The following is a 23,770-nucleotide window of genomic DNA, read 5'->3' as shown; positions in this document are numbered from 1 at the left end:
GTAAATTCCTATTCCAATGGCCTAAATACAATGGCCAATAAAATACAATGGAAAGGAAAAATTACAAGAATGAAAATGAGCGCAATATTGGGTACCAAAAGTCCAAAGGCCTAGGAAGCCCAAAACTAGGCCCAATAAGCCTATGGTTCAAAATGCTACCCTATGTGGTCTAAAATAGAAGACCAAAATATATGAAACCTATACTAATATAATATATACAAAATATAAGAAAATGAGTAACTCAAGGTGTTGCCCATATGAGGATCAACTTGGGACTTCCAAGCCCATCAGGCCCATTGGACTTTGACTGGCCCAAATCTTCATGTCTAGCCCATTCCTCTTGGTTCCTTAAAGATGTCACCACTTACCTTCCTAGGCATGATTCCATCATCCACTCCCTCTTGAAAAGGATTGGTCCTCAAATCACGAGGATCTATATGATAGAAATCATCACCTACATGCACAAAATACCATGTATACGAGGTGATATGTTAAAAGGAGGGAAATGGATTGTGTATCCTAAGAGGAATCCTTCTATCTAGCCTAGTAATGAAACTTACACTAATGAAACTAATCTCCCCAAAATTATGGATAACATCCTTTCCTAAGCATAGTCTAGAATGAAATCGCAAAAGTGTAATAAAACTAAGACTAATACAATGGAAAATGTTATTTCTAAAGACTAAAACATCTTGCCTAAGGTACCCTAAATGGTGACCTAGGCGTTTCCTAGAATACAAAGACAAAAAAACAAAGAAATTTCCTAAACAATTTTGGATTTTATTATTTGATAGATTATCATGGAAGGTTGGTGTCCAATGGAGTTTTGAAAACTCACATAAACTATATTTGGCCTGTAGGGAAGAAGTCAAATTAAGTTCAATTGAAGATAGACTTCCCTTAAGATCAAACATAGAATATAGAACACTACGAGTGATATCTACCAAACAATATAAACCAAAAAGTGGGCGCTTTATTAGATCAGCTAAAGAAGAGAGAGTCCTAAAAATAGGATACTTTCTTCCTTGGGCACCTCCAAGGAAGTAGTATAAGAAATAGGACTAGGGATAGTCCATTCCTTCTTCACTATATCTTGAAGTTGAGAAATATTTGTTTGAAAATTTTTTTGTTGCTTATTTTCAACTTCATGACTAGTGGCAACATTAGGATAAGAGTCAAGATCCTTATGTATAAAGAGAGTATTTTTCATTTGTTGTTTGGTGATAAAGTAACTTTCTTTAATCACAAGTTCTTTAGAGGAAGTCCCTTCATCCTCACTCTTCCCTAATAAATCTTTTTCTTTTATTTCTTTCTTTCTTTTTCTTTTTATTTGTTTTTGATCCTCGAACACTTGGGGTGGTGTTAGAGGATGAAAAACAAATTTTCTATTTTTATGAGTGAAGGATATTTTGTTCGTAAGGCCATCATGTATAGCATGTTTGTCAAATTGCCATGGCCTACCTAGCAAAATATGACAAGCCTTCATAGGGATCACATCACATAACACTTTATCTTTATAATCACCTATAGAAAACTTGAGCTTCACTTGTTGATTTACCTCCAATTCCTCACCTTCATTGAGCCAATGAAGTTTATAAGGTTGAGGGTGAGGAATGGTGGTTGTTGAGCTTTGGAAAAGCTTAAAGAGTTTTGATGATCACAACATGAGAACAACAACTTGGAGCACAAAAACAAAGTCAAAGAAGAATCAAGAAAATGCTATGAGATGGAGCTATGTAATAGAACTTAGGATATAGATTGTTTTGAATGAGTTTCTATATTTTGTGTGTTTAGTATGCTTTGTGCATGAGCAAATCTTATCTAAACTAAGTAGAGAGTATATGATGATGAGTTAAAAATATTGGAAAGTTATTTTGAGTCTTAAAATGAAGTTTTAAGAACTAACTCAAAATAATCGATTATTGTTAAATATAATCGATAATTTCAGCTAATAGGCTAAGTGGAATGCCTTGCTGTAATAATCGATTATTTGCCAAAATAATCGATTATCCCAGGAACAACTCTCTGGAATAATCGATTATCCAGCTAAATAATCGATTATATTGTTCTTGGTTGATTTCCAGAAAATCTGAAGAACAAAATAATCGATTATTCTTTAAAATAATCGATTATCTGTGTCTGAAACTTTTATAAATAGTTTGAACTTTGAGAAACTTCAGACATGAGTTAGAACTGATAATCAATTTGTGAAAAACATTTTTGTGAGTCTTTGTGACATCTTGGAGAGTTTTCTTTGTGAAATCCAAGAGTGAAAACATTTGTGAAAAGCTTTGATAGAAGATCATCATCATCATATTCTTGAAAGGGGAAGATAAAGATTTGTTCAAGAATTCTAGGTGAATTCGTTCCTTTTATTCTTTGTGAATCTTTGTGGAAAATCTTGAGAAGGGTTTCTCAAGTAATAAGGTTTCTTGTAGTGGGTTCTACAAGGGGTGCTTTCTTGGGGTCAAGAAAGTGGTTATCTTTTAGTGTTGAAGGATATGCATGTGTGTGTGCTTGTAAACCTTCTTGCTTAAAGATAGTGGAACAAATCTTAATCAGGTGTTGATTAAGGACTGGATGTAGGTCACAAGTGGAGTGGCTGAACCAGTATAAAAGACTTGTGCAATCTTCTTCTACCTTATCTTTTACTTTGTGTAATTTCTTGGTTAAACTTTAAAGAAGATAAAACTTGATTAACAAGTGTATGTGAATCTTGATGGTTTAAATCTGTAATTGAACATTATTGTTGAACCTCATTATGTTGTAATCAAGTGAGCATATTGCATTCATATTTTCGTAACAAGTCTTTAGAAGAGCTTCATTTGGAGATTCTGTCATAGAAAAGTTTTGATTGAATTTAAGATCCAAAATACTCTGATAAATTTTTAAAGGGTCATTGAATCCATTTCACCCCCCCTCTTGGATTGTGCCATTCTTTTCTAACAGTGGTGAGAGCTAACTTGTTAACCAACCTTGTACTATAACAATTAGAGCATGATCCACTATCAACAATGAGAGAACAAGATCTTTTGGAAACTAAACATCTTGTATGAAAGGTGTTCTCTCTTTGTGATAATGAATTAGGACAAGGTTGACTTCCAAGAAGCCTTTTGACCATAAGGAGATCACCATCAACGAGATAAAGTTTTTCTACTTTCTCTTCATGATCACTAGCTTTTTCTTCACTCTCACTAGAAGAAGATGAAGATGATGAGGACTCGTCATTATAAATGTCTTTACCCCTAAGTATCATGATCTTTTTGGTGGGGCATTGAGAGGCAATGTGGCCTCTTCATAGACATTTGAAACATTTTATTTTACTTGTCCGTGAGCTAGTGCGTGAGGTGATCTTTTTCTTTTCCACATCTTTTTAAATTTCTTGAGTTTTAGAGGGATTTTCTTTAGAGTAACTCTTGAATGAACTTCCCTCCCTCTTGAGATCTTCCTTGCTATAAGATTTAGAGTTGATATTTTTAGAAGATTTTCTAAGTTTTTGTTGCTCTACCCTTATACAAAGTTGGACCAAGTCATCAAGGTCCCTATAAGGGAGTAATTCAACTCTATCTCTTATATCAAAGTTGAGACCACTCAAGAATCTTGCAATTCTTAATCTCTCCTCTTCCCTTATTCAAGCCCTCATTAAATACAACTCTATTTTTTGTCTATATTCTTCCACACTCATGATCTTTTGTTGGAGTCTTTGGAGCTTATCCATAAGCTCCCTACTATAATAAGAAGGTATGTGCCTTCTTCTCATAGCACTCCTTAAATCATTGCAATACTCAATGGGTGGGTCATTATGAAGTCCTCTTTCTCTAACCAAGGTTGTCCACCAATACATAGCTTGTCCTTGGAAAGCTAAGGTGGCTAAGGGAACTTTTCTTTCTTCCTTTACTTGGTGACAATAAGTGAAGATTTGCTCCACTTTCATTTCCCAATCCAAGTAAGCATCCACATCCTCTTTGCCATGAAAGGAAGGGAGATCAACTCGTGATTCCCTAATTTTTGGCTCACTTATGATTCTTCTAGGAGTAGGTTGATAATAATCATCCAAATTTAAACTCCCTGCTTCCTCTTGGCTTGTGGAGCCATGGGAACTTTTATGACTCTTTTTGTGTTTCAATTTTTCTAAAATTTTTGCTTCTCTTTGCTTAACCTATTGTATTTCTTCTTTGAGCAAAGCAAGTTGTATTTCTCTTTCAATTCTTTCTTTTACTTCTTTCTTCCTCCAAAGTTTTAGTGATTTCATATCTTTAACAATATGAGAAAAAACTTTTTGGAGATTCCAAATCACTATTACTTTGAGAATGATTACTCATGGTTAAGTTTCAAGAAGATTTTGATATGTAATGCAAAAAGAAAATGTTTTTCGAATTTTCTAGGAACAAGACTAACACTTGGAGGTCTAAGTATACCAATTGCACTATCAAGGGAGGTGAGCTACAAAGAGCCACTTAATAACCAAGCCTTTTCAAGTGGAAATTACTAAACCTCCTTATGGTAATCTCAATTCCACAAAACTTTTCACAAAAATTTTAATGCTTTATGATTTTCAAAAGTTTTTCTTGACTCTGTCTAAACGTGAGAAATTAAAAAAATTTACACAAGCTAGTCGAATCAACCAAAATACAGCAATTAAAGATAATTAAACAATAGCAAAGATCAAAGATTAACAAGCTAGTCGATTTCCTAAGTGGAAGCTTGAAATCATATGAAATTTTCAAGCCACTTCCACTAGATCTACACGTGAGTGATCTAAAAGGTTTGAGATATACCTGACCAGCTTCTTAATACTCCCTCCAAGCTATTACCAATTGATTGGAATCAAAGAAAATGCAAGAAAATTAAACTAGCCTAAAACAGAATTTAGAGACAGAAATGGAGACAACTTTAGAGATGGATTTAGTGACCAATTTTCCAGCAACAATTTTGTAACTCTAATCCGTCTCTAATCTTGAGATCTTTGTTCCTTCTTGTAACCTGCACAATGAACACAATAATTCCAAAAAAAATAGGCTTCTCACAATGATGGTAGGAATGGTCACTCTTGTGAATGGAGATTTAGAAGTTTAGGTTACAAATTTGGTCAAATTTTCAAGTGCATTGGCCTTAGACTTGGCAACCCTTCTTTTCTAGTCTTGTTGAGTCAATGTTTGGATTTCTTGCAAGGATTTGATGCTACTTCCAGCACTGGAAATTTTGAAAGAAAACTTGACAAGAAACAAAAGTTCAATTAACAAGCTTATACCAAACAAAAGAATAGGTGTATAATGACAAGACTCAAAGAAAGCCATAAAAATAAAACTAGAAATTAAGACTCCAATTGAATGCTAGCACTCAATTAAGAATGTTCTTAGAAAGTCTCTAGAGTAGATTAAAAAAACCAAAAGACTTTAAAAGACAAACAAGAATTTGAGGCAAGTTGCTTGATCCACAAATTAATGTATTGTAATTTTTATTTTTTTTTAATATGCTTCTCGGCTTTTGTAATTTTCTTTGATATTTTTTTTAAAATTTGAATCACAAACTCAGAGAAAGATTTTCCTTTTACAAATACAATAAGTGCATCAATTAAATCAAACAACCGGATCAACAAAATTTAAACAACTTCAAGTAGAACTCAAATTCTAGTGTTCTAGTTCATGCTTTGGTTTTTTTTTTATTCTTTTTGTTTTTTTTAATTCAAATTGAGATCAAATGTCTCTGTTTTTCCTCTGTTTCTAGAAACTCAAATTTGCCAAAATTTGTTGAAATTAACCAAAGTAAATCACTAGATCAATGAGTTATACTTTTAGATCACAAAATTTCAATGACATTTATGGAAGAAAATTTCAATTTGAAAACTCAACAAGACATCATAGAAACCTAACTCTAAAGAATTCACCAATGATCTAATGATGAATATGAACTCAATTATGTAAAAATAAAAGCACTCATGAACAAAAATAAGTCTCGGCCAAACTTAAAAAAATTTCTCAAAATTTTTTCAGCACAAGATCAACCAAGCACATCTTGAATATATTTGACATGATAAAGAATAAAAATGAACTAATACAAACTTTAGATTCAAAATTCAAAAGAAACACATGAAATTGAATGAAGATGACCGAATCAATTCAACACAAAATGAAAAAGACTCAAATCAAACAAAATTTAGCACAAGTTGATTCTTATACTCAAGGTGATTGCGGATTGAAGTGAAAAGCAATCAAACCTTTGGATCTATCAAGAATTGTTTTCAAAAAATTTAGATCCACAAAGGAAACTCAAAGTGTGACAAATTCAAACACAAAAATGCAGAATCCAATCAGTAGACAAGAAACACTTAACTCAAGGAAGATAACCTTGCTCTTGATACCAAAAATGATGGAGTGAGATAAGTGAAGTGAAGAGATTGGCTTCCTTATTCTCCTCCAAGAAATCAGATCTTCTTCCTTGATGAGCAAATTCGGATTTGAAGAGTGAAGATGAATCAAAATTGAGAGAAGCTTAAGCTAGGATGGAAGCATCCAAGCAAGAACTCCAAAAAGAGTGCTCACGGCCAAGCTTAGAAACTAGGGTTCCTAAGGGTAAAACTATGAGCTCTAGGTGACTTTGAGGGAGAGAACAAGGCTGAAATATTTTCAGAAATTCTCATATATGTCAAAGTCATTACACAATGGAAGGAACTAAGCATATATAGGCATAGAAATCAAGAAAGTGGCGCCAACTCCTAAGACACAAAAGTGGTGCCAAAATTTGAATTCAAATTTTGAACGTCCACTTTGGCTTCCCGTGTGTAACCCCTCCTTCTATAAACCTTAATTACATTTAAGTGTAATTTAGGGTTCATTTGAGTGATCACATGTGCAGCCAACTTTGGCAAAACATGTCACTCAAATGCAACTCTAATTACTTCTAAATGTAATTAGATTTCTATGATTTATGCCTAATACTTATTCCTTGTAAATTCCCATTTTAAAGGCCTAAATACAATGGCCAAGCAAATACAATGGAAAGGAAAAATTACAAGAATGAAAATGAGCCCAATATTGGGTACCAAAATCCCAAAGGCCCAGGAAACCCAAAACTAGGCCCAATAAGCCTATGGTTCAAAATGCTACCCTATGTGATGGCATCCTTACTAGCACTGGTGGAGAAATGATGACCAATGTGAAGGAACCCTTGACTCCTTGGATCAAGTTCTTCAAGATTGACATCTTTGATGGAGGAAAGGATGAAAATGGAGGTTAGATATAAGGTGTTTGATGGAATGCTTGAGAGGTACTCTAGGGTTTGGCTCACTCCAAGGTAGATGAAGGCCACTCCTAGGGTTTTTACTCAAGGTGAAGATAGGTAGGGTTCTTGGCCGAAAATGACCAAGAGAGACTAAGGAAAATATAAAGGAACAAAAGGCTCACTCTATATTAATTTCCAAAGTATTTACAAGGTGTGGTGCCTAGGGTATTTATAGGAGTGTGAGGCATCCAGGGTTGCATTTAGGGTTGTATTGGCTGAAATTTACAATGCCAAATGCACACCAAATGAAACCCAAATCAACCCTAGATGCAACTTGGTGGCCAAGGATGGAATCCTTGGGTTTAGTTAGGCTACATCTAGGTGCATGATAAGACCATGCAACCTTTTCCCTCCACTTGGGCCTCAGCCTTTTTAAGTCCAAAAATAGGTCCAAACACCCCTAAAAAAATGTGTCTAGCTCCCTAATTAAATACCTTAGCCTAAAATTAAAAACCTATGATCTAAAGCATCCCATAATACAAGGGTAAAATGGGAAATACAAAAGAAAATAAATCTTATGACTAAGATACCCCAAAATACAAGGGTAAAAATGGAAATACAAGTAAAATAAATCCTATATCTAAGATACCCAAAATACAAGGGTGAAAATGGGAAATTTAAAGATAAGGGCAAAATAGGAATAAATTTTATGCTAATAAAAACGTAGGAGCTAAGGCCCAAAAGTAGACCCATTCCTCTTTGGGTTTTCAAAACTAACCCATTCCTGTTGCCTCTTTCAAAATATCACATCTTAGTCTTCTTGGCCTTAGTGTGATTCCATCATTCCTTCCCTCTTGAAAAGGATTTGATCTCAAATCAAGAGGTTCTTCATGGTGGACGTCATGACCAACAAAAACATAAAAATAAGCATAAGAGGCAGTAGTATATGATATAGATGGAAAGTTCATCCTAATAAGAGTTCCACAAAAAATGCTAAAAAGATTTTCTAAACTAAAAGGACTAGAGTCTCTAATGCTGAGGATAGGATCCTCCCCATGATGAAGTCTAGGTGTATAACTAAAGCCTAAAAAGTTATAAAGACTAAAACTATAGCACACTAAAGAATTATTCCTAAGAACTAAAATATCTTGTTAGAGGTATCCAATGTAGTGACCTAGGTATGTATTGGAAAATAAAGAAAACAATTAAAAAAATTACCTAAACAACTTTGTATTGCATTATCTGTTAGATACATATGAGAAAAAGGTGTTAAGAGGAGTCTAGAAAACTCATATAATCTAAGTTTGTCTTGTAGGGAAGTATCTAAGGTAAGTTCAAATAAGTTTGAACTTCCTTCAAGATCAAAAATAGAAGATACAACACCATGAGATGTATCCAACAAATCATACAAACCAAAAGTTGGGTGCTTTATGAAGACAACTAAAGTAGAAAGAGTCTTAAAGAAAGAAGGCTTATCTACCTTGGGCACCACCAAGGAAGTAGCACAAGAGGTGGTACTAAGTGAAGTCCACTTCTTCTTCACTAAATCTTGAAGTTGAGATTCTTTTTCTTTAAAAAGGACTTGTGTTTGAATCTCCACTTCATGACTAGTGGCAACGTAAGAGAAAGAATTAAGGTCTTGATGAATGAAGAAAGTCTTTTTTAAATTATTTTCAATAGTAAAGTGACTTTCTTGAAGCATAAGCCCTTTGGAAGAAACATTATCCTCCTTACTCTTCTCTAAGAGTATTATTTGTTTTTCATTTTCTAACCACTTTTTAACTTTCTCTATACTTTTCTTCATTTTTTCTTTCTTTTCTATTTTCTTTTCTTCTAAGTTCCTCCTCTCTTGTTGTATTTTCTTCCTCATGCATACTCCTAGGAACTCTAACTTCTTTGCCTTTTTGAGATCTAGTTGGAACAATCCTAGGTTGGGATCCACTAGTTTCTACCAAATTGGCAAGTAAATTCCTTATTTCCTTATTATTCTTTGCATTTTCTTTTTTTTTTCTTTTTCTAATGTCTCCCTCTCTCTTTATGTTTTCCTTTTCTTTTTTTTTCTTATGTACTCCTTCAATTCCCTAATCTCATCCCTAACACTAAGTCTATTACTATATGAATTATGACCATGTACACTAGAATGATCACTCATCTTTGATCAAGAAAAGGTTTTCAAAAATAGAGTTCAAAAGGTTTTCACAAAGAGTGAGTGATGAAAAAGTTTTCACAAAGAGTGAGTGATGAAAAAGTTTTCACAAAAAGTTTTAAGGTGTAAGATTGGTGTAAAAAGGTTTAAGTGCACAAAGTGAACTATCAAGGGAGGTGGACTACTAAGAATCACTTAAAAACCAAGCCTTTTCAAGTAGAAATCACTAAGTCCTTTCACACTTTTCTTACAAAACAATTTTTTCTTTTGCACAAAGTTAAGTGTATGTGTGCACGGCCCCCTAGTAGGCAACTTGTAGCCTTCTAAAAAGAACAAGTAAGATAAAGAAAACCCAAGAAATTATACTACTAAAGCTATAAAACATGCAAAGAAAAACAACTTAAAGCATATGCTAGTCAGATTCCCTAGGGTGGGAGCTTGAAGTGACCTTGGTGGTATTCAAGCCACTCCCACAAGCACTACTCGGGTTACCCTAATATGAAGAGGTTTAAAAATGGCCAATTATAAACCAAAATGAATGAAAATAAAGGCCCAAAATACAAAAAGGCCGAAAGTTTAACAAGAAAGAACGAGTAAGAAAGAAAGTTGCAACTCTTCAAGTCTTCAATTCTCCACCCCTTCACATGGAACACCCAAGGTTAGCCTTTCAATGGTGTTTGCACTCTTTGATTTGGTGTAATTCTCCAAAGCTCCTTGAACTCAAATCGGACAGCCCCTCCACTCAATCCACCAAGAGAGTGTGTGGTGTTTAGAAGCTTTCCTCACCTAGGTCAAGAAGAAACCAAAACCTAAGAGTATAAGAGGCCAATAAATAAAAAATAAAAAGGCATAATTAAAAAGGCATAATTAAAAAGGCATAATTAAAAAGGCTAAACTCAAGTGGAATTGATGAGAAAAACTTAAGAGTAGAAAGAAGACACAAAACTAAAATTAAGGCATATAAAGAAACGCAAGCACACAAAAGAATAAGTCTAAGAATGGCACTATAATAGAATTTATGAAGTAGGCTTAAAGGAAAAATGATGCACTTAACATGTTTGATTTAATGTCTCATTTGGCCATTAATCTTTGTCCAATAGTCCAAAAATAACTCCAAGTGCTAAGGTATGAAATTTGGTCCAAAACTCAACAAGTCTAGCAAGGGTTCCCTTTTTCTTTTGTCCTTGGTTTCTTTTGTTCCTTTTTTTTTATTTATACTTCACTAGGTCATGGTTTTGAGGTCCAAAAAGTCCAGCCAATTCTCTCTCTCTCTTTTTTTTTTTTTTTGAATTTATAGTTCTCTTTTGCTTGGGTTTTACACTTGTCAAAGTTGATTGGGTTAGCAACTTTTTGGAGTATTATCTTAGTCACTTACAAAGGCTTAATGAGACAAGTTTGAGTGTTTTCTTAAGGTTTTTAATATTGAATGTCCAACAACAAGAATATGCACATGAAAGTCATTTTCATACTCAAACATTAAACAATACATATGCATGTCAAGTGCACAAAGGAATACACAAAGTGGCCGAAAATTTTTGATCAAATATGTGCAAAGAAATTAATCACACATGATATTTTAGGAATGTAGAACATGTTAAAACTAATTAGCATGCATGATTGACTCTCTAAAGCACATCAAGGACTCATGACCATTTCATCAAATAAGTGGCATGCATGTCATATTTTACTCATTTCCATGTTTAAGCATGAATACTTGGAATTCTTTCAAGGTGGGTTTAAAAGAGACAAGTTAATGACAAAACTGGATGGATTAAAAAGAAAAATATATCATTTCATCAATGTTTCACATGCAGCCCAAAATTTCCAGCAACTTAAACTTAAAAAGAAAATGGTAGAAACTTAAGCAAAGAAGCCTAAAACACCAAAATGATTCACAGGAATGAATGTAGCATGAATCAACACATGAAAGAAGAAATATGGATCATGAAGATATGGGAAGATGATGATCCATTTTAGCACAACATTTTAGACAATCAAGAAGACACAAAGACATGACCGGAATTGAAAATAAACTAGAAATTACCCTTGAAGAACTTTTGGCTCTAGATACCACATGATGACATCCTTACTAGTATTGGTGGAGAGATGATGACCAATGTGAAGGAACCCTTGAATCCTTGGATCAAGTTCTTCAAGATTGACTCTTTGATGGAGGAAAGGATGAAAATGGAGGTTGGATATAAGGTGTTTGATGGAATGCTTGAGAGGTACTCTAGGGTTTGGCTCACTCCAAAGGTAGATGAAGGCCACTCCTAGGGTTTTTACTCAAAGTGGAGATAGGTAGGGTTCTTGGCCGAAAATGACCAAGAGAGACTAAGGAAAATATAAAGGCAAAAAAGGATCACTCTATATTTATTTCCAAAGTATTTACAAGGTGTGGTCCCTAGGGTATTTATAGGAGTGGGAGACATCTAGGGTTGCATTTAGGGTTGTATTGGCTGAAATTTACAATGCCAAATGCACACCAAATGAAACCTAAATTAACCCTAGATGCAACTTGGTGGCCAAGGATAGAATCTTTGGGTTTAGTTAGGCTACATCTAGGTGCAGGATAAGACCATGCAAACTTTTCCCTCCACTTGGGCCTAAGCTTTTCTAAGTCCAAAAATAGGCCCAAACACCACCAAAAAATGCGTCTAGCTCCCTAATTAAATACCTTAGCCTAAAATTAAAAACCTATGATCTAAAGCACCCTATAATATAAAGGTAAAATGGGAAATACAAAAGAAAATAAATCCTATGACTAAGATACCCCAAAATACAAGGGTAAAAATGGAAATACAAGTAAAAGAAATCCTATGTCTAAGATACCCAAAATACAAGGGTGAAAATGGAAAATTTAAAGATAAGGGCAAAATAGGAATAAATTTTATGCTAATAAAAATGTAGGAGCTAAGGCCCAAAAGTAGGCCCACTCCTCTTATAGTTTTCAAAACTAACCCATTCTTCTTGCCTCTTTCAAAATATCACCTCTTGGTCTTCTTGGCCTTAGTGTGATTCCATCACTATGTGGTCCAAAATATAAGACCAAAATATATGAAACCTATACTAATATAATGTATACAGAATAGAAGAAAATGAGTAACTCAAGGTGTGGCCCATATGAGGATCAACTTGGGCCTTCCAAGCCCATCGGGCCCATTGGGCTTTGACTAGCCCAAATCTTCATGTCTAGCCCATTCCTCTTAGTTCCTTCAAGATGTCACCCCTTGCCTTCCTAGGCATAATTCCATCACTATAACTTAGTATGCATAGAAAACCCTTAGTATTTTAATGAGATAAGTATTCATAGAAAGACCCCTAGTGTTTTAAGAAAGTCATTTCAACTCAAAGCAACATATACAATTATCCATATGCTTAACTAATGTGCTATTAGATTGAAGATCATGATATTTTTAAAAAAAAATGATGCAATCCTAAATTGTCAGCACACAACTTAGAAGCCAGCTAACATAGTCCAAAAATTATATCTCATTAGTGCAAGAATGAGTGGCTACACTAGTGATAACTTGATGGACTCCTTCCACCAAGGGGATGATCATACGTTCAATGGTGAAGAGGAGCTCCTTTCCAAGGCCAAGATGGTGACCTTAGAGGGTGGACGTTCCTTCAAGGGTGAGGCTAAGTGATGGTGGGCGTGAAAGGTGGAGTCTTGGGCGAATAGGAGAAAGGTTGGGAGGATGGTGTTTTTGGGTGTTCTAGTTGGCTCTCTTCACCAAGTGGAGATGAAGGCCACTCAAGGTAACCCTAAACTCACTCTAAGGAGGAGATAGGAGAGGTAGGCCGTGTAGACCTAGTGACTAAGGAGAGGATTTGAGGCAAAAATGCTCACTCAAATTCATATATTCCAAAGTATTTACATGATGCATAACCTAGGGTATTTATAGGAGTGGGAGGCATCTAGGGTTGCATTTGGAGAGTGCATGGACGAAATTCACAAGCCAAATGCACACCAAATGAAATGCAAATGAACCCTAGATGCAGCTTGGTGGCCAAGGATGGAATCTTTGAGATTAGTTAGGCTACATCTAGGTGCATGATAAGACCATGCAACCTTTGCCCTCCACTTGGGCCTAAGCCTTTCTAACACCAAAAATAGGTCCAAGAGCCACAAAAAATATGTCTAGGTTTTGTTCCCACCCTAATCAAATACCTTAGCCCAAAAATAAAAACCTATGATCTAAAGCACCCTATAATACAATGGTAAAATGGAAAATATAAAAGAAAATAAATCCTATGACTAAAATACCCCAAAATACAAGGGTGAAATTGGAAATACAAGTAAAATAGATCCTATGTCTAAGATACCCCAAAATACAAGGGTAAAAATGGAAAATCAAAGATAAGGGAAAAATAGGCATAGAGATAAATTCTAGGCTATCAAAGCTTAGGAGAGTGATTAGTGTATTTTAATCTTGAGAAGCATGTCTTCTAAGGTTTTGACTTCCCTATCCTCTTCCACTCTCCTAGCCATTGGCTTAGTGATGGGTCTCACATGAAGCTCCATGGATGGTCCTCCATATAACTTAGTAAAAAAGATTAAGTTATGATAAATTAGTCATTTTTAACTAACTTACTATAGATCAAGTTATCCAAATTTGGTAATTTATATTTTAAAAAACAAAAAATAATTAAAATTTTTATTTGTTAGTTAAAATTTTAATTAATTTTAAATTTTGTCTTACACAAGTTAACTAAGCAATTTTTAACTAACTTGTCCTAAATTACTAACTTAGTATTTTTATCTAACTTATACTATACTATCTATTATAGACTAAACAATTACCTAAATTTCTGATTATGGTGCTGATTTATGCTAACTTAGCTTGAATTACTAATTTATAAGGAAACTTACAAATTTTATTTTTTAATTCTTAACTAACTTGGTATTTAATTTCTTTAAACTAACTTAGCCTAAATTACATTTTAATTTCTAATTTCTAATTTTGGTAATTACATAAACTAGCAAATATCTATGTAGTCATCTAAGATCATTAATTCTCTAAGTAATTACAACAAGTGCTGTCAGATTTAAGGCATTATTGCAACTAGAAAGTTATAGTAATTTGGTGGTCACTTTAATGTTAAATCTTTCCTTTATAATAATATGCAATTGTGGCAATTAACAAGTTATAGTAAGGCAAAACACCTAATTTGGTCCCTTATAATAATTAATAGTTTCAATTTCGTCACTCAATGATTTTTTATTTCAATTTAGTCTCCAATAATTTAAAAAATGTCAATGTGGGACTTTCTGTCCAAATTCCACAAACGACGTTAAAGGTGATGACGCGGATGCCACGTAGATGCATAGGTGGCATGCCTCCTCTCCCCCTTTTTTAATGACCTGGAACGGCCCATTCTGAAACCAGAATGGTCCGTTTCGCTTGCATTCCCTGTGTGTTAATTTTGCATCTAGAATGGGCCGTTCCAGATTAAAAAAAACACACAAAGAATGCAAGAGGAACGGGTCGTTTTGGTTTCAGAATGGGTCGTTCCAGATCCAAGGATTGTTCTTGAATATCTTAGTTCTCTCCATATTTTAATTTTAACTGGGGAAAATTGTGAACCAGGATTGATTTTCTTTAAACTTTTTAATATAGAGTATCGTCTCAATTTGGAGGAATTTAATGGTATCTTTGGATTTCAAACCATAAGGGAAAAAAATCCAAGATCATTTAATTCATACATGTTTTGGGGAGTTGTAACATGTCATACACAATGGGAGGTTGGTTAATGCAATTCATCTACATTCGTTATGCTACCATTAAAATTATGCATAAGTTTATTACATCTACTGTTCTAGGTCGTGGCGGCTCAGATGGTAAACTACACCTAATTGATTTATTATTTATATGGGCAATGATGAAAAATAAGGATGAAAAGATCAACTCTGGTGCATATTTTAATATTTGAATTTATGTTATGTTATGAATTTTTGTTTTTAATCTTTAAACCACATTGCTACATTTTGTTGAAATGTAACACTTAAATTTAAACATCAATCCTGGTTGGCGTTCCAGAACGGCCCGTTCTGAATCCAGAACGGGTCGTTCTTAAACCAAAATCCCCTGTTCTGATTCACTCATTGTGTGTTACATTTGCATCTGGAATGGGCCGTTTCAGTTACAAAATTAACACACAACAAGTGGGATTAGAACGGCCCGTTCCGGTTTCATAACGGGCCGTTCTAGGTTCATTAAAGAAGGATTATGGAAACTTGCCACGTATGAATCTACGTGGCATCCATGTCATCTACATTTGACACCGTTTGTAAAATTTGGACAGAAAGTCCCACATTGACATTTTTTAAATTATTGGGGACCAAATTGAAACAAAAAATTATAGAAGGACGAAATTAAAACTATTAATTATTATAAGGGAACAAATTAGGTGTTTTGCCTTATAGTAACTAGTTTACCTTATGGATAATTGCTATTTACAAAATAATATTTATTGATTAATAGTAATTCCTAAATCTTTTAACATTGTTTAGTTAAGTTTCATGATTACTATTTGCATTTATGGTAGTCAATAATGATTTTTCTACAAGGTTATAATTAAGTGATGTAGAATTGACGATTAAATTTTGTGCAAACTTTGTTAATTATTTATTTATTATCTATGGGATTAGGGAGGGACAGAGGGATATTACATCTTTAACTTCAGAATTGGTGTAGAAGTGTGCAATAAATTTGGCTATTTAAAATGAAGATTTTCTAAAGCATATGTCATTGCCACCTACGTTGCTCTCCATATATGATGGACTCCTTCCACCAAGGGGGTGATCAAAACGTCAATGGTGAAGAGGAGCTCCTTGCCAAGGCCAAGATGGTGACCTTAGAGGGTGGACGTTCCTTCAAGGGTGAGGTAAAATGATGGTGGGCGTGAATGGTGGAGGCTTGGGCGAATAGGAGAAATGAAGGGAGAATGGTGTTTTTGGGTGTTCTAGTTGGCTCTTTTCACCAAGTGAAGGTGAAGGCCACTCAAGGGAACCCTAAACTCACTCTAGGGAGGAGATAGGAGAGGTAGGCCGTGGAGACCAAGTGACTAAGGAAAGGATTTGAGGCAAAATGTTCTCTCAAATTCATATAATCCAAAGTGCGTACAAGGTGCTAGGCTAAGGGTATTTATAGGGGTGGAAGACATCTAGGGTTGAATTTAGGGTTGAATGGCCATGTAATGCAGCCCAAATGCAAGCCAAATGCATCCTAAATGAACCCTAGATGATGTGTGGGTTCCTTCCTACCAAAAGACCAAAATACCCTTTGACCTAAAAAATACAAAAAAAATGGACTTTAACCTCACAAGTCAAGGTTTAAGCCCTAAAATAAATCCTAAACTAATTTGCCCCATAATACAAAGGCTAAATGAAAATACATAATAAAATTCTATTATCTGAAGTACCCCAAAATACAAGGGTTAAAAAGGAAATAAAGCAATAAAATCCTATACTACTCAAAATGGGCCTAGGAGATGGATCAATACTCCACACTCATGATGAGTATGGTTCTAGGCATGGTATCTCCTTCATCTTCCTCCATTCTCCTAGCCATGGACCTAGTAATGGGTCCAACATGAAGCTCCAAGGGTGGCCCTCCATCAATATATGATATACACTTTTCCATAAATCTCACATCATGCATATATTATTTTTGGTAACACTTTTCTAACATAACCTTTTCTACTTGTTAACATAACCTTATTGTTAACAAAACATATTTTCTAACCTTGATCACCAATTAACATAAAATTTAAACCAATAATTTTTAGACTAATTCTGCATAAACTATGCCTTTAAAGGAGTTGTTGCATTCATAAACAACTCTTACTCCAATATTTCTTTTTAGTGTATAACATTAAGACATTGGGGTAGAGGAGAAAGGAAACAAACTTATTAAACTATTCAGCCATTCCTAGATTGACCTTGAAATGGTCATTGTAATAAAGAGAAAAGACATAAACTACAAGATTGGTTTTCTCAAAGGTTGCAAGACCTAAACTCAATACAATAAGGAGAAATGGTCAAAATAGGGATAATCATGCCAACTGTCAAGGATTCTAAATACCTATTCTACGATGTAAAAGTATATATCTGCAGAAAATTGATAAAAGATAATGATTTTACTAGTATTTCTTGCTATCTGAACTACCTCCTTGCGAAGTTCATCACCTTAGTTACATTTTTTTGGGATAGAAAAAACAAAAATATATTATATTGGTACAAGGGTTTCACAACCGATATACAACTCAAAATTCAGAAATAGTACAGTAACCATGTGCTTAGCCACTACAAAGAATTAGTAACATACATAGTAGATTAAATAGGAAGTAACCAACCAAGAACTTTTCAATTATACTAACACCCAAGCTTAAAATCTTTGTCCAGTCTTCCCCAAATCCTACTCGTATAAGACCATTAGAATAGCCATACCAGTAAGAAACATAGATATTAAATTGAAACATTTATCCCAAAGAGAGGTATCCTGTGTTTCCTTAAATCCACCCAAACAAAAAAGAACTCCAATTACAGTAATTAACTAGTTATGATTCCTAACTTAATTACCTCTTTGGAAAAATTCATTTACAAAAATTATGAGTAGTTAAAACAATGTTATACAATTTAGATAAACAACCCCTATGAAATCAAATATATGATTACATTTCCATCTTTTTGTACCACTTCCCTTATCAAACCCACCAAATACACTAACATGCTTCCACTCCTGTTTATCTGATTTTGGTGGCATCCTTCCAACCCAAGGTACTGCATGCAATCAAGGGGTTAAAATATCACACAAAAATTATTAACATGCCATTAAGAATGAAAATACAGAGTTAGAAAACATATCCAAAGCAGCATGTTTAGGGTTTAGGGATTTTACCTCGGAAGCACAGATACGCCAATTTCTATCCCGTATCCGTATCGGATACGAATATGATACGGATACGTTTTGATACGCCTAGGATACGTATCTCAAACGTATCTAGAATGATTTTGTTAAAAAAAGAAAAAAAGAAAAAACATTTTTGCAGATTTAATGTTCTACGATTCGATTGATAAAAAATCAACCATAAATAAGCAGAAAAATTAAGAAATTTGAGACGAAGAATACAGAGATGTGTTGATGTGTTGCGCTGCCAAACACCAGAGTTTCCGAGCGCCAGACCCAGTCAAACAACAGAGTTTCCAAGCAGTGAGCACCAGACCCACTCATCCAGGTAACTCCGTTTCTTCATTATTCTTCCCCGCAGTCAGTGAGAAGGGGCTGGGCAGTGAGTCTCGTCTTCGCGAAGTGAGTTTCTTCATTATTCTTCCCCGCAGCCGCAGTGAGTGAGAAGGGGCTGGACGTTGGACAGTGAGTGAGTCCTCTGCAACGTGTATGTCTTTTGCGGAGGCATTGGGGAACTGAACTTTTTCTTTTTTAAATGATAAGGGCCTTATGTAAAAAGGGTTAATATAAAATTGTAAAAACTAAAAAGCATGTCTTCCCCGCAGTGAGTGAGTAAGGGTTAATATAAAATGAGCGAGTCCTCTGCAACGTGTCTTTTATTTTCTTCTTATTTAAATTGTAAAAAGGATTAATATAAAATTATAATTTTATGATGATTTTATAATTATTAAAAATATAATTATTCTTGCAACTTTAAACATTTAAAATAATTACTTATTATTTTTTTCATTTAATTTTATGATTTATTTAAAAAAAATTTAACTTTATGTAAATTGTAAATTAATAATAATTAAAAAAAATTAATTCTTTTTTAGCATCTCTAAAATAGTAAAATGTATAAAAAAATTGTAACAATTAGAAATTTAACATAGATATACTTTTTTTATAGTTTATATTTGTATGATTTAGAGTGATTAAAATTTTTAAGTTGTATAATTCATTTAACAATTAGCAATTTAACATAGATATACTTTTTTTTTTGCAGAAGCATAAAAATTATTTATTTATAATGTCAACAGCAAATGCTTCTGGTTCTGATTCTAATATCAATTCTAAAATTCCAAGTAAGTTCGTTTCTGATGATGTTGTACAAGATGATCATGCTCCTCTTTGGTGTTATGTTAGCATATTAGATAAAAATTCAGAAGGGGGAGGAAATAAGAGTTGGTCTTGTAATTTTTGTCAAAAGGTTTATAGAAGTTCTTATTCAAGAGTTAAAGCTCATTTGTTGAGGATTTATGGAACTGGAATTTCTGTGTGTGCAAGTGTAAATGATCAATATTTGGTTGAATTGAAATCAATTGTTGAATTGGCTGAAAATAAAGTGAAAGCTAAGCATGTCCCATTGCCTACAGAGAAAATGCATCAGAGTTCTTTATTGAAAAAGAGAAAAGTTGGTCCTTTAGAGAAAGCATTTAATTTAGAAAATAGAGATAATCTCAAAGCTCTTATTGCTAGAATGTTTTATTCCTCTGGATTGCCCTTCAACCTTGCTAGAAATCCCTATTATGTGAATTCTTATTCATTTGCTGCAAATCACATGCTTAATGGTTTTCTCCCTCCTGGATACAATGCCTTGAGGACAACTCTCTTACAACAAGAGAAGGCACATGTTGAGAGGTTGCTTAAACCTATTAAATCGACTTGGAATGCAAAAGGTGTTAGCATAGTATCTGATGGATGGACAGATGTCCAAAGAAGACCTTTAATTAATTTTATGGCTACAAGTGAAGGGGGTCCAATATTTTTAAAAGCTATTAATGCTTCTGATGAGATTAAAAACAAACATTATATGGCTGATAAGATGATAGAAGTTATAAAAGAAGTAGGAGAACAAAATGTTGTTCAAATTATAACAGATAATGCTCCTGTATGCAAAGGTGCTGGCATGATTGTTGAAATTTCTTTTCCTAAAATTTTTTGGACTCCTTGTGTTGTTCACACATTGAACCTTGCGTTGAAGAATATATGTGCTGCCAAAAACATTGAAAGGAATAAGGTAGCTTATGCTGAATGTAATTGGATTACTCAAGTTGTTGATGATGTTTCTTTTGTTAGGAACTTTATCATGAATCACTCAATGAGATTGGCAATTTTTAATCACTTTTCACCTCTAAAATTGCTTGCTATAGCTGAAACACGCTTTGCATCTATTCTAGTGATGTTAAAGAGATTTAAACTTTTGAAAGGTGCTTTGCAATCGATGGTTATTAGTGAAGAATGGAATTCTTATAGAGAAGATGATGTGGGTAAGGCCCAAGCTGCAAAAGAATTTATTTTGAATGATGTGTGGTGGGACAAAATTACATATATTCTTAATTTCACCGAGCCTATTTATAGTATGCTTAGAGCTTGTGACACAGATAGTCCCACGCTTCATTTGGTCTATGAGATGTGGGATAGTATGATAGAAAAAGTAAAGAAGTCTATATATAGATATGAAGGAAAAGAGTTAAATGATACATCAACATTTTATGAAGTTGTTTATTCTATACTAATTGATAGGTGGACTAAGAGTTGCACCCCTCTCCACTGCATGACTCACTCTTTGAATCCTAGGTAAAATTAGCTTATTAAATATTTATTTATTTTTAGTATTTATTTATAAATAATTTGATAGTTACTAATTTTTTTTATTTATTAATTTTTTTATCTATTCACAGGTACTACAGTGATGAATGGCTTCAAGAGGCTCAAAATAGAATTTCCCCACATGAGGATGAAGAAATTTCTATGGAAAGAAATAAATGTTTAAAAAAGCTTTTCACTACAGCTGAAGAAAGAAGAAAGGTTTCTCTTGAATATGCTGATTTTTCATCAAAAGCTCATAATTTTGCTTCTTTTGACTCAATTGAAGATAGATGGACATTAGATGCTAAATCCTGGTGGGTAATGCATGGTTCTTCTGCCCCTCTCCTTCAAAAGCTTTCTTTAAAGCTTCTTGTACAACCTAGTTCTTCATCTTGTTGCGAAAGGAATTGGAGTACTTATTCCTTCATTCACTCCTTGAAAAGAAATAAGTTGAATCCTAAAAGAGCAGAAGACTTGGTTTATGTACATACTAATTTGCGACTCTTATCTAGGAAAAGTGAAGAATATATGTAAGGGAGTACTAGAATGTGGGACATTGGTGGAGATGCATGGGGTAGCTTTGATGGTGTTGAAAATCTTGAAGTGGCGTCATTATCTCTTGATGAACCAGAAATGGAAGCTGTCTTATTTACAGATGATGGTCAAGGAGGGGATGAAATTGATACTATTCCTATTTCTCGACAATAAAAAAATGATTTATAATTTTTTTAGTAATGTTTAAAAATTAAAAAGAAAAAAATGTATTCTTAATTTTAATTTTTGAATGATATTTATTTGCAATTATTATTTTATATATGTTAATTTATTTATTTTTAATACGTATCCTAAACGTATCGTATCCTATATTTTCAAAATTTGACGTATCGCTGTATCGGATACGTATCGTATCCGATACGCGTATCGTATCCGTGCATCATAGGATTTTACATATTCAGAAAACATAATATGAGACACATAAACAATAAAACTACAAAATTGATTAGGAACAACAAAAATAGCAACACAATATGGTAATAGATCACATACTTTATGAAGACAAATGTGAGAGATGACAACGCACGAATGAGAACAGGAGCGACAACGATGACAAAGAAGAGTGATAGCGGAAAACAGGAATGTTAGTGATGGTGAGCGAAGAAAATAAAGAAGAACAACACCACCGATGGGGAATGCCATGGCGCAAAATAGAGAAGAATGGCAACGGTGACGAATGGGAGCTAATACACAGGTTGGGAATGGCGGCAAAGGCGAGTGGAGGCAATAGAAAATGGTGGCAGTAGGTAATGGAGAAGAAAAAATGGGTCATGAAGAGGGAAAGCAGGTCAAAAACCGCAAGAGGTAAAAATGGAAGAATGCACAAAACAGAATGGGTTGAGAATGTGCCAAAAAGGGTTCTCTTGGAATACCTTTCTAAATTGGTTATTTAAAAAACCGATTTAGAAAATATTTATAAAATTGGGTGTACAGGCACCCATTTGACTAAACAAATAATCAATTTCGTAGAAACTTTTAAGATCGATTATAGAGGAACCGATTTCAAAAGTAATACCATTATTTACAAAAATACCACTGATGAATCATAATTTTAATGAATTGTCTTACCTTTGTAAGCTCCTATTAAATATTTTTAATTCCTAATTGTTCTCTCTTGCCATATTTTATTGTTTTGAGGTTTATTGAGTTATTAATTCTGAATTGCATTTAATTGGATTTATTAGCCTAATTAATCTCATAATCATTTGTAGAGAATTTGGAAGCACTTAATTGACTAGGAGCACTGCCAAGTGGACCTATTTGAGCATAAACTAAATTTTATTTTATTTTGTAATTTCGTTTTTTGTTGCTTGTTTGAGCCAGTTGAGCTAGCACTAGGCCAACCCAATTTTTTAGATTTTTGTATTTGAATTTTGGAGGGGACAAAAGGAATATTAGGTTTTTAGGTCAAATAAGGGGACATTCAATGGGGACAGCTGCCACCCTCCTTTTAGTTCCTGGACGAGTTATACAAAGACACCATTTTTATATTGTACTTTTGCTTGGCTTTGCTGCAACTTGTTTAGCTTGTTATTCTTCTTCTTCTTTCATTTTCTTATTCTGTTTCTTCCCTCCATGAAAGGCTAATCTGTAACACTCTCGAAATTAGTTTAAATGCACCATTGAGGTCTATTCATTTTAATGTGTCTTGTGTTCTAATCGTTGTTAACTAGTACAATTTGTCTCCATGCTTTATGGTTTCTTATTCACTGGACTGAATGACTCTGCTCATGGTTTGCTTAATCCCGTGAATAGATATAGGAATGTATGTTGATGCTCCATTTGTATGCGTTCAATAATGGTAATAACACTTAGTGATTACTAAAAACTGAACCAAGGTTTAGATCAGTAAAAGATAAATTTGTGAGCCAATGATATGGGTGTTGTAACTGACTTGGAGAATTTACTATTTTATTGCTTACTGTTTCATTTTATTCGAATCTGAACCCCCCCTTCATGTGTTTGTTTCCATCAAGAGAAACTTTGCTTGGTGGTTTTTTGCTCCTTCAGAGACGACCTAGGAGTGACTTCCTGATGGAGGTGAGTAGTAGGAGTGAAGCTCAAACTCTTCCTAAACTCCTCCTAGGCTCGGATATTCTTCAATGGAGATAGAAACACACTTGAAGAACTCGTGAAGATGAAGAACAATCTGCGGAAATGGAAGAAGGAAGTATCCAAGCTCATGAACTCAAAGGATTGCACACTTCAAAGGGAAGGAAAACTAGGTTTTCCTAGGGATTTTGAAGGCATTCTCTTAGGTTTTCTCTCTTGGAATTTTCGGTGACTCTTGAGGGAATTAGCT

The 23,770-nt window shown here is 34.0% G+C and overlaps 2 protein-coding genes across 2 annotated transcripts in view; both read left to right on the top strand.

Annotated features, from left to right (window-relative positions):
- Positions 1-23,376, top strand: part of LOC109806930 (PMP3 family protein At4g30660) — a 39,226-nt gene extending 15,850 nt beyond the window's left edge. The window contains exon 3 of the mRNA XM_083068061.1: positions 22,680-23,376. The gene's annotated coding sequence lies outside the window, so the exon portion shown is untranslated. The remainder of the gene's footprint in view (positions 1-22,679) is intronic.
- On the top strand, positions 19,802-21,447 carry LOC145954847 (uncharacterized). The gene is made up of 2 exons (XM_083069530.1): positions 19,802-20,901; positions 21,006-21,447. Exons 1-2 carry the CDS (start codon positions 19,802-19,804, stop codon positions 21,445-21,447), a joined length of 1,542 nt encoding a protein of 513 aa, XP_082925656.1.
- Positions 23,377-23,770: the final 394 nt, after the last annotated feature.

This window comes from Cajanus cajan, chromosome 2 (genome assembly GCF_000230855.2).
Source record: "Cajanus cajan strain Asha chromosome 2, NIPB_CcT2T_4, whole genome shotgun sequence".
Taxonomy (NCBI): Eukaryota; Viridiplantae; Streptophyta; class Magnoliopsida; order Fabales; family Fabaceae; genus Cajanus; species Cajanus cajan.
The sequence above is the reverse complement of the archived record's forward strand: the minus strand, read 5'-3'. Positions and strand labels throughout refer to the sequence as shown.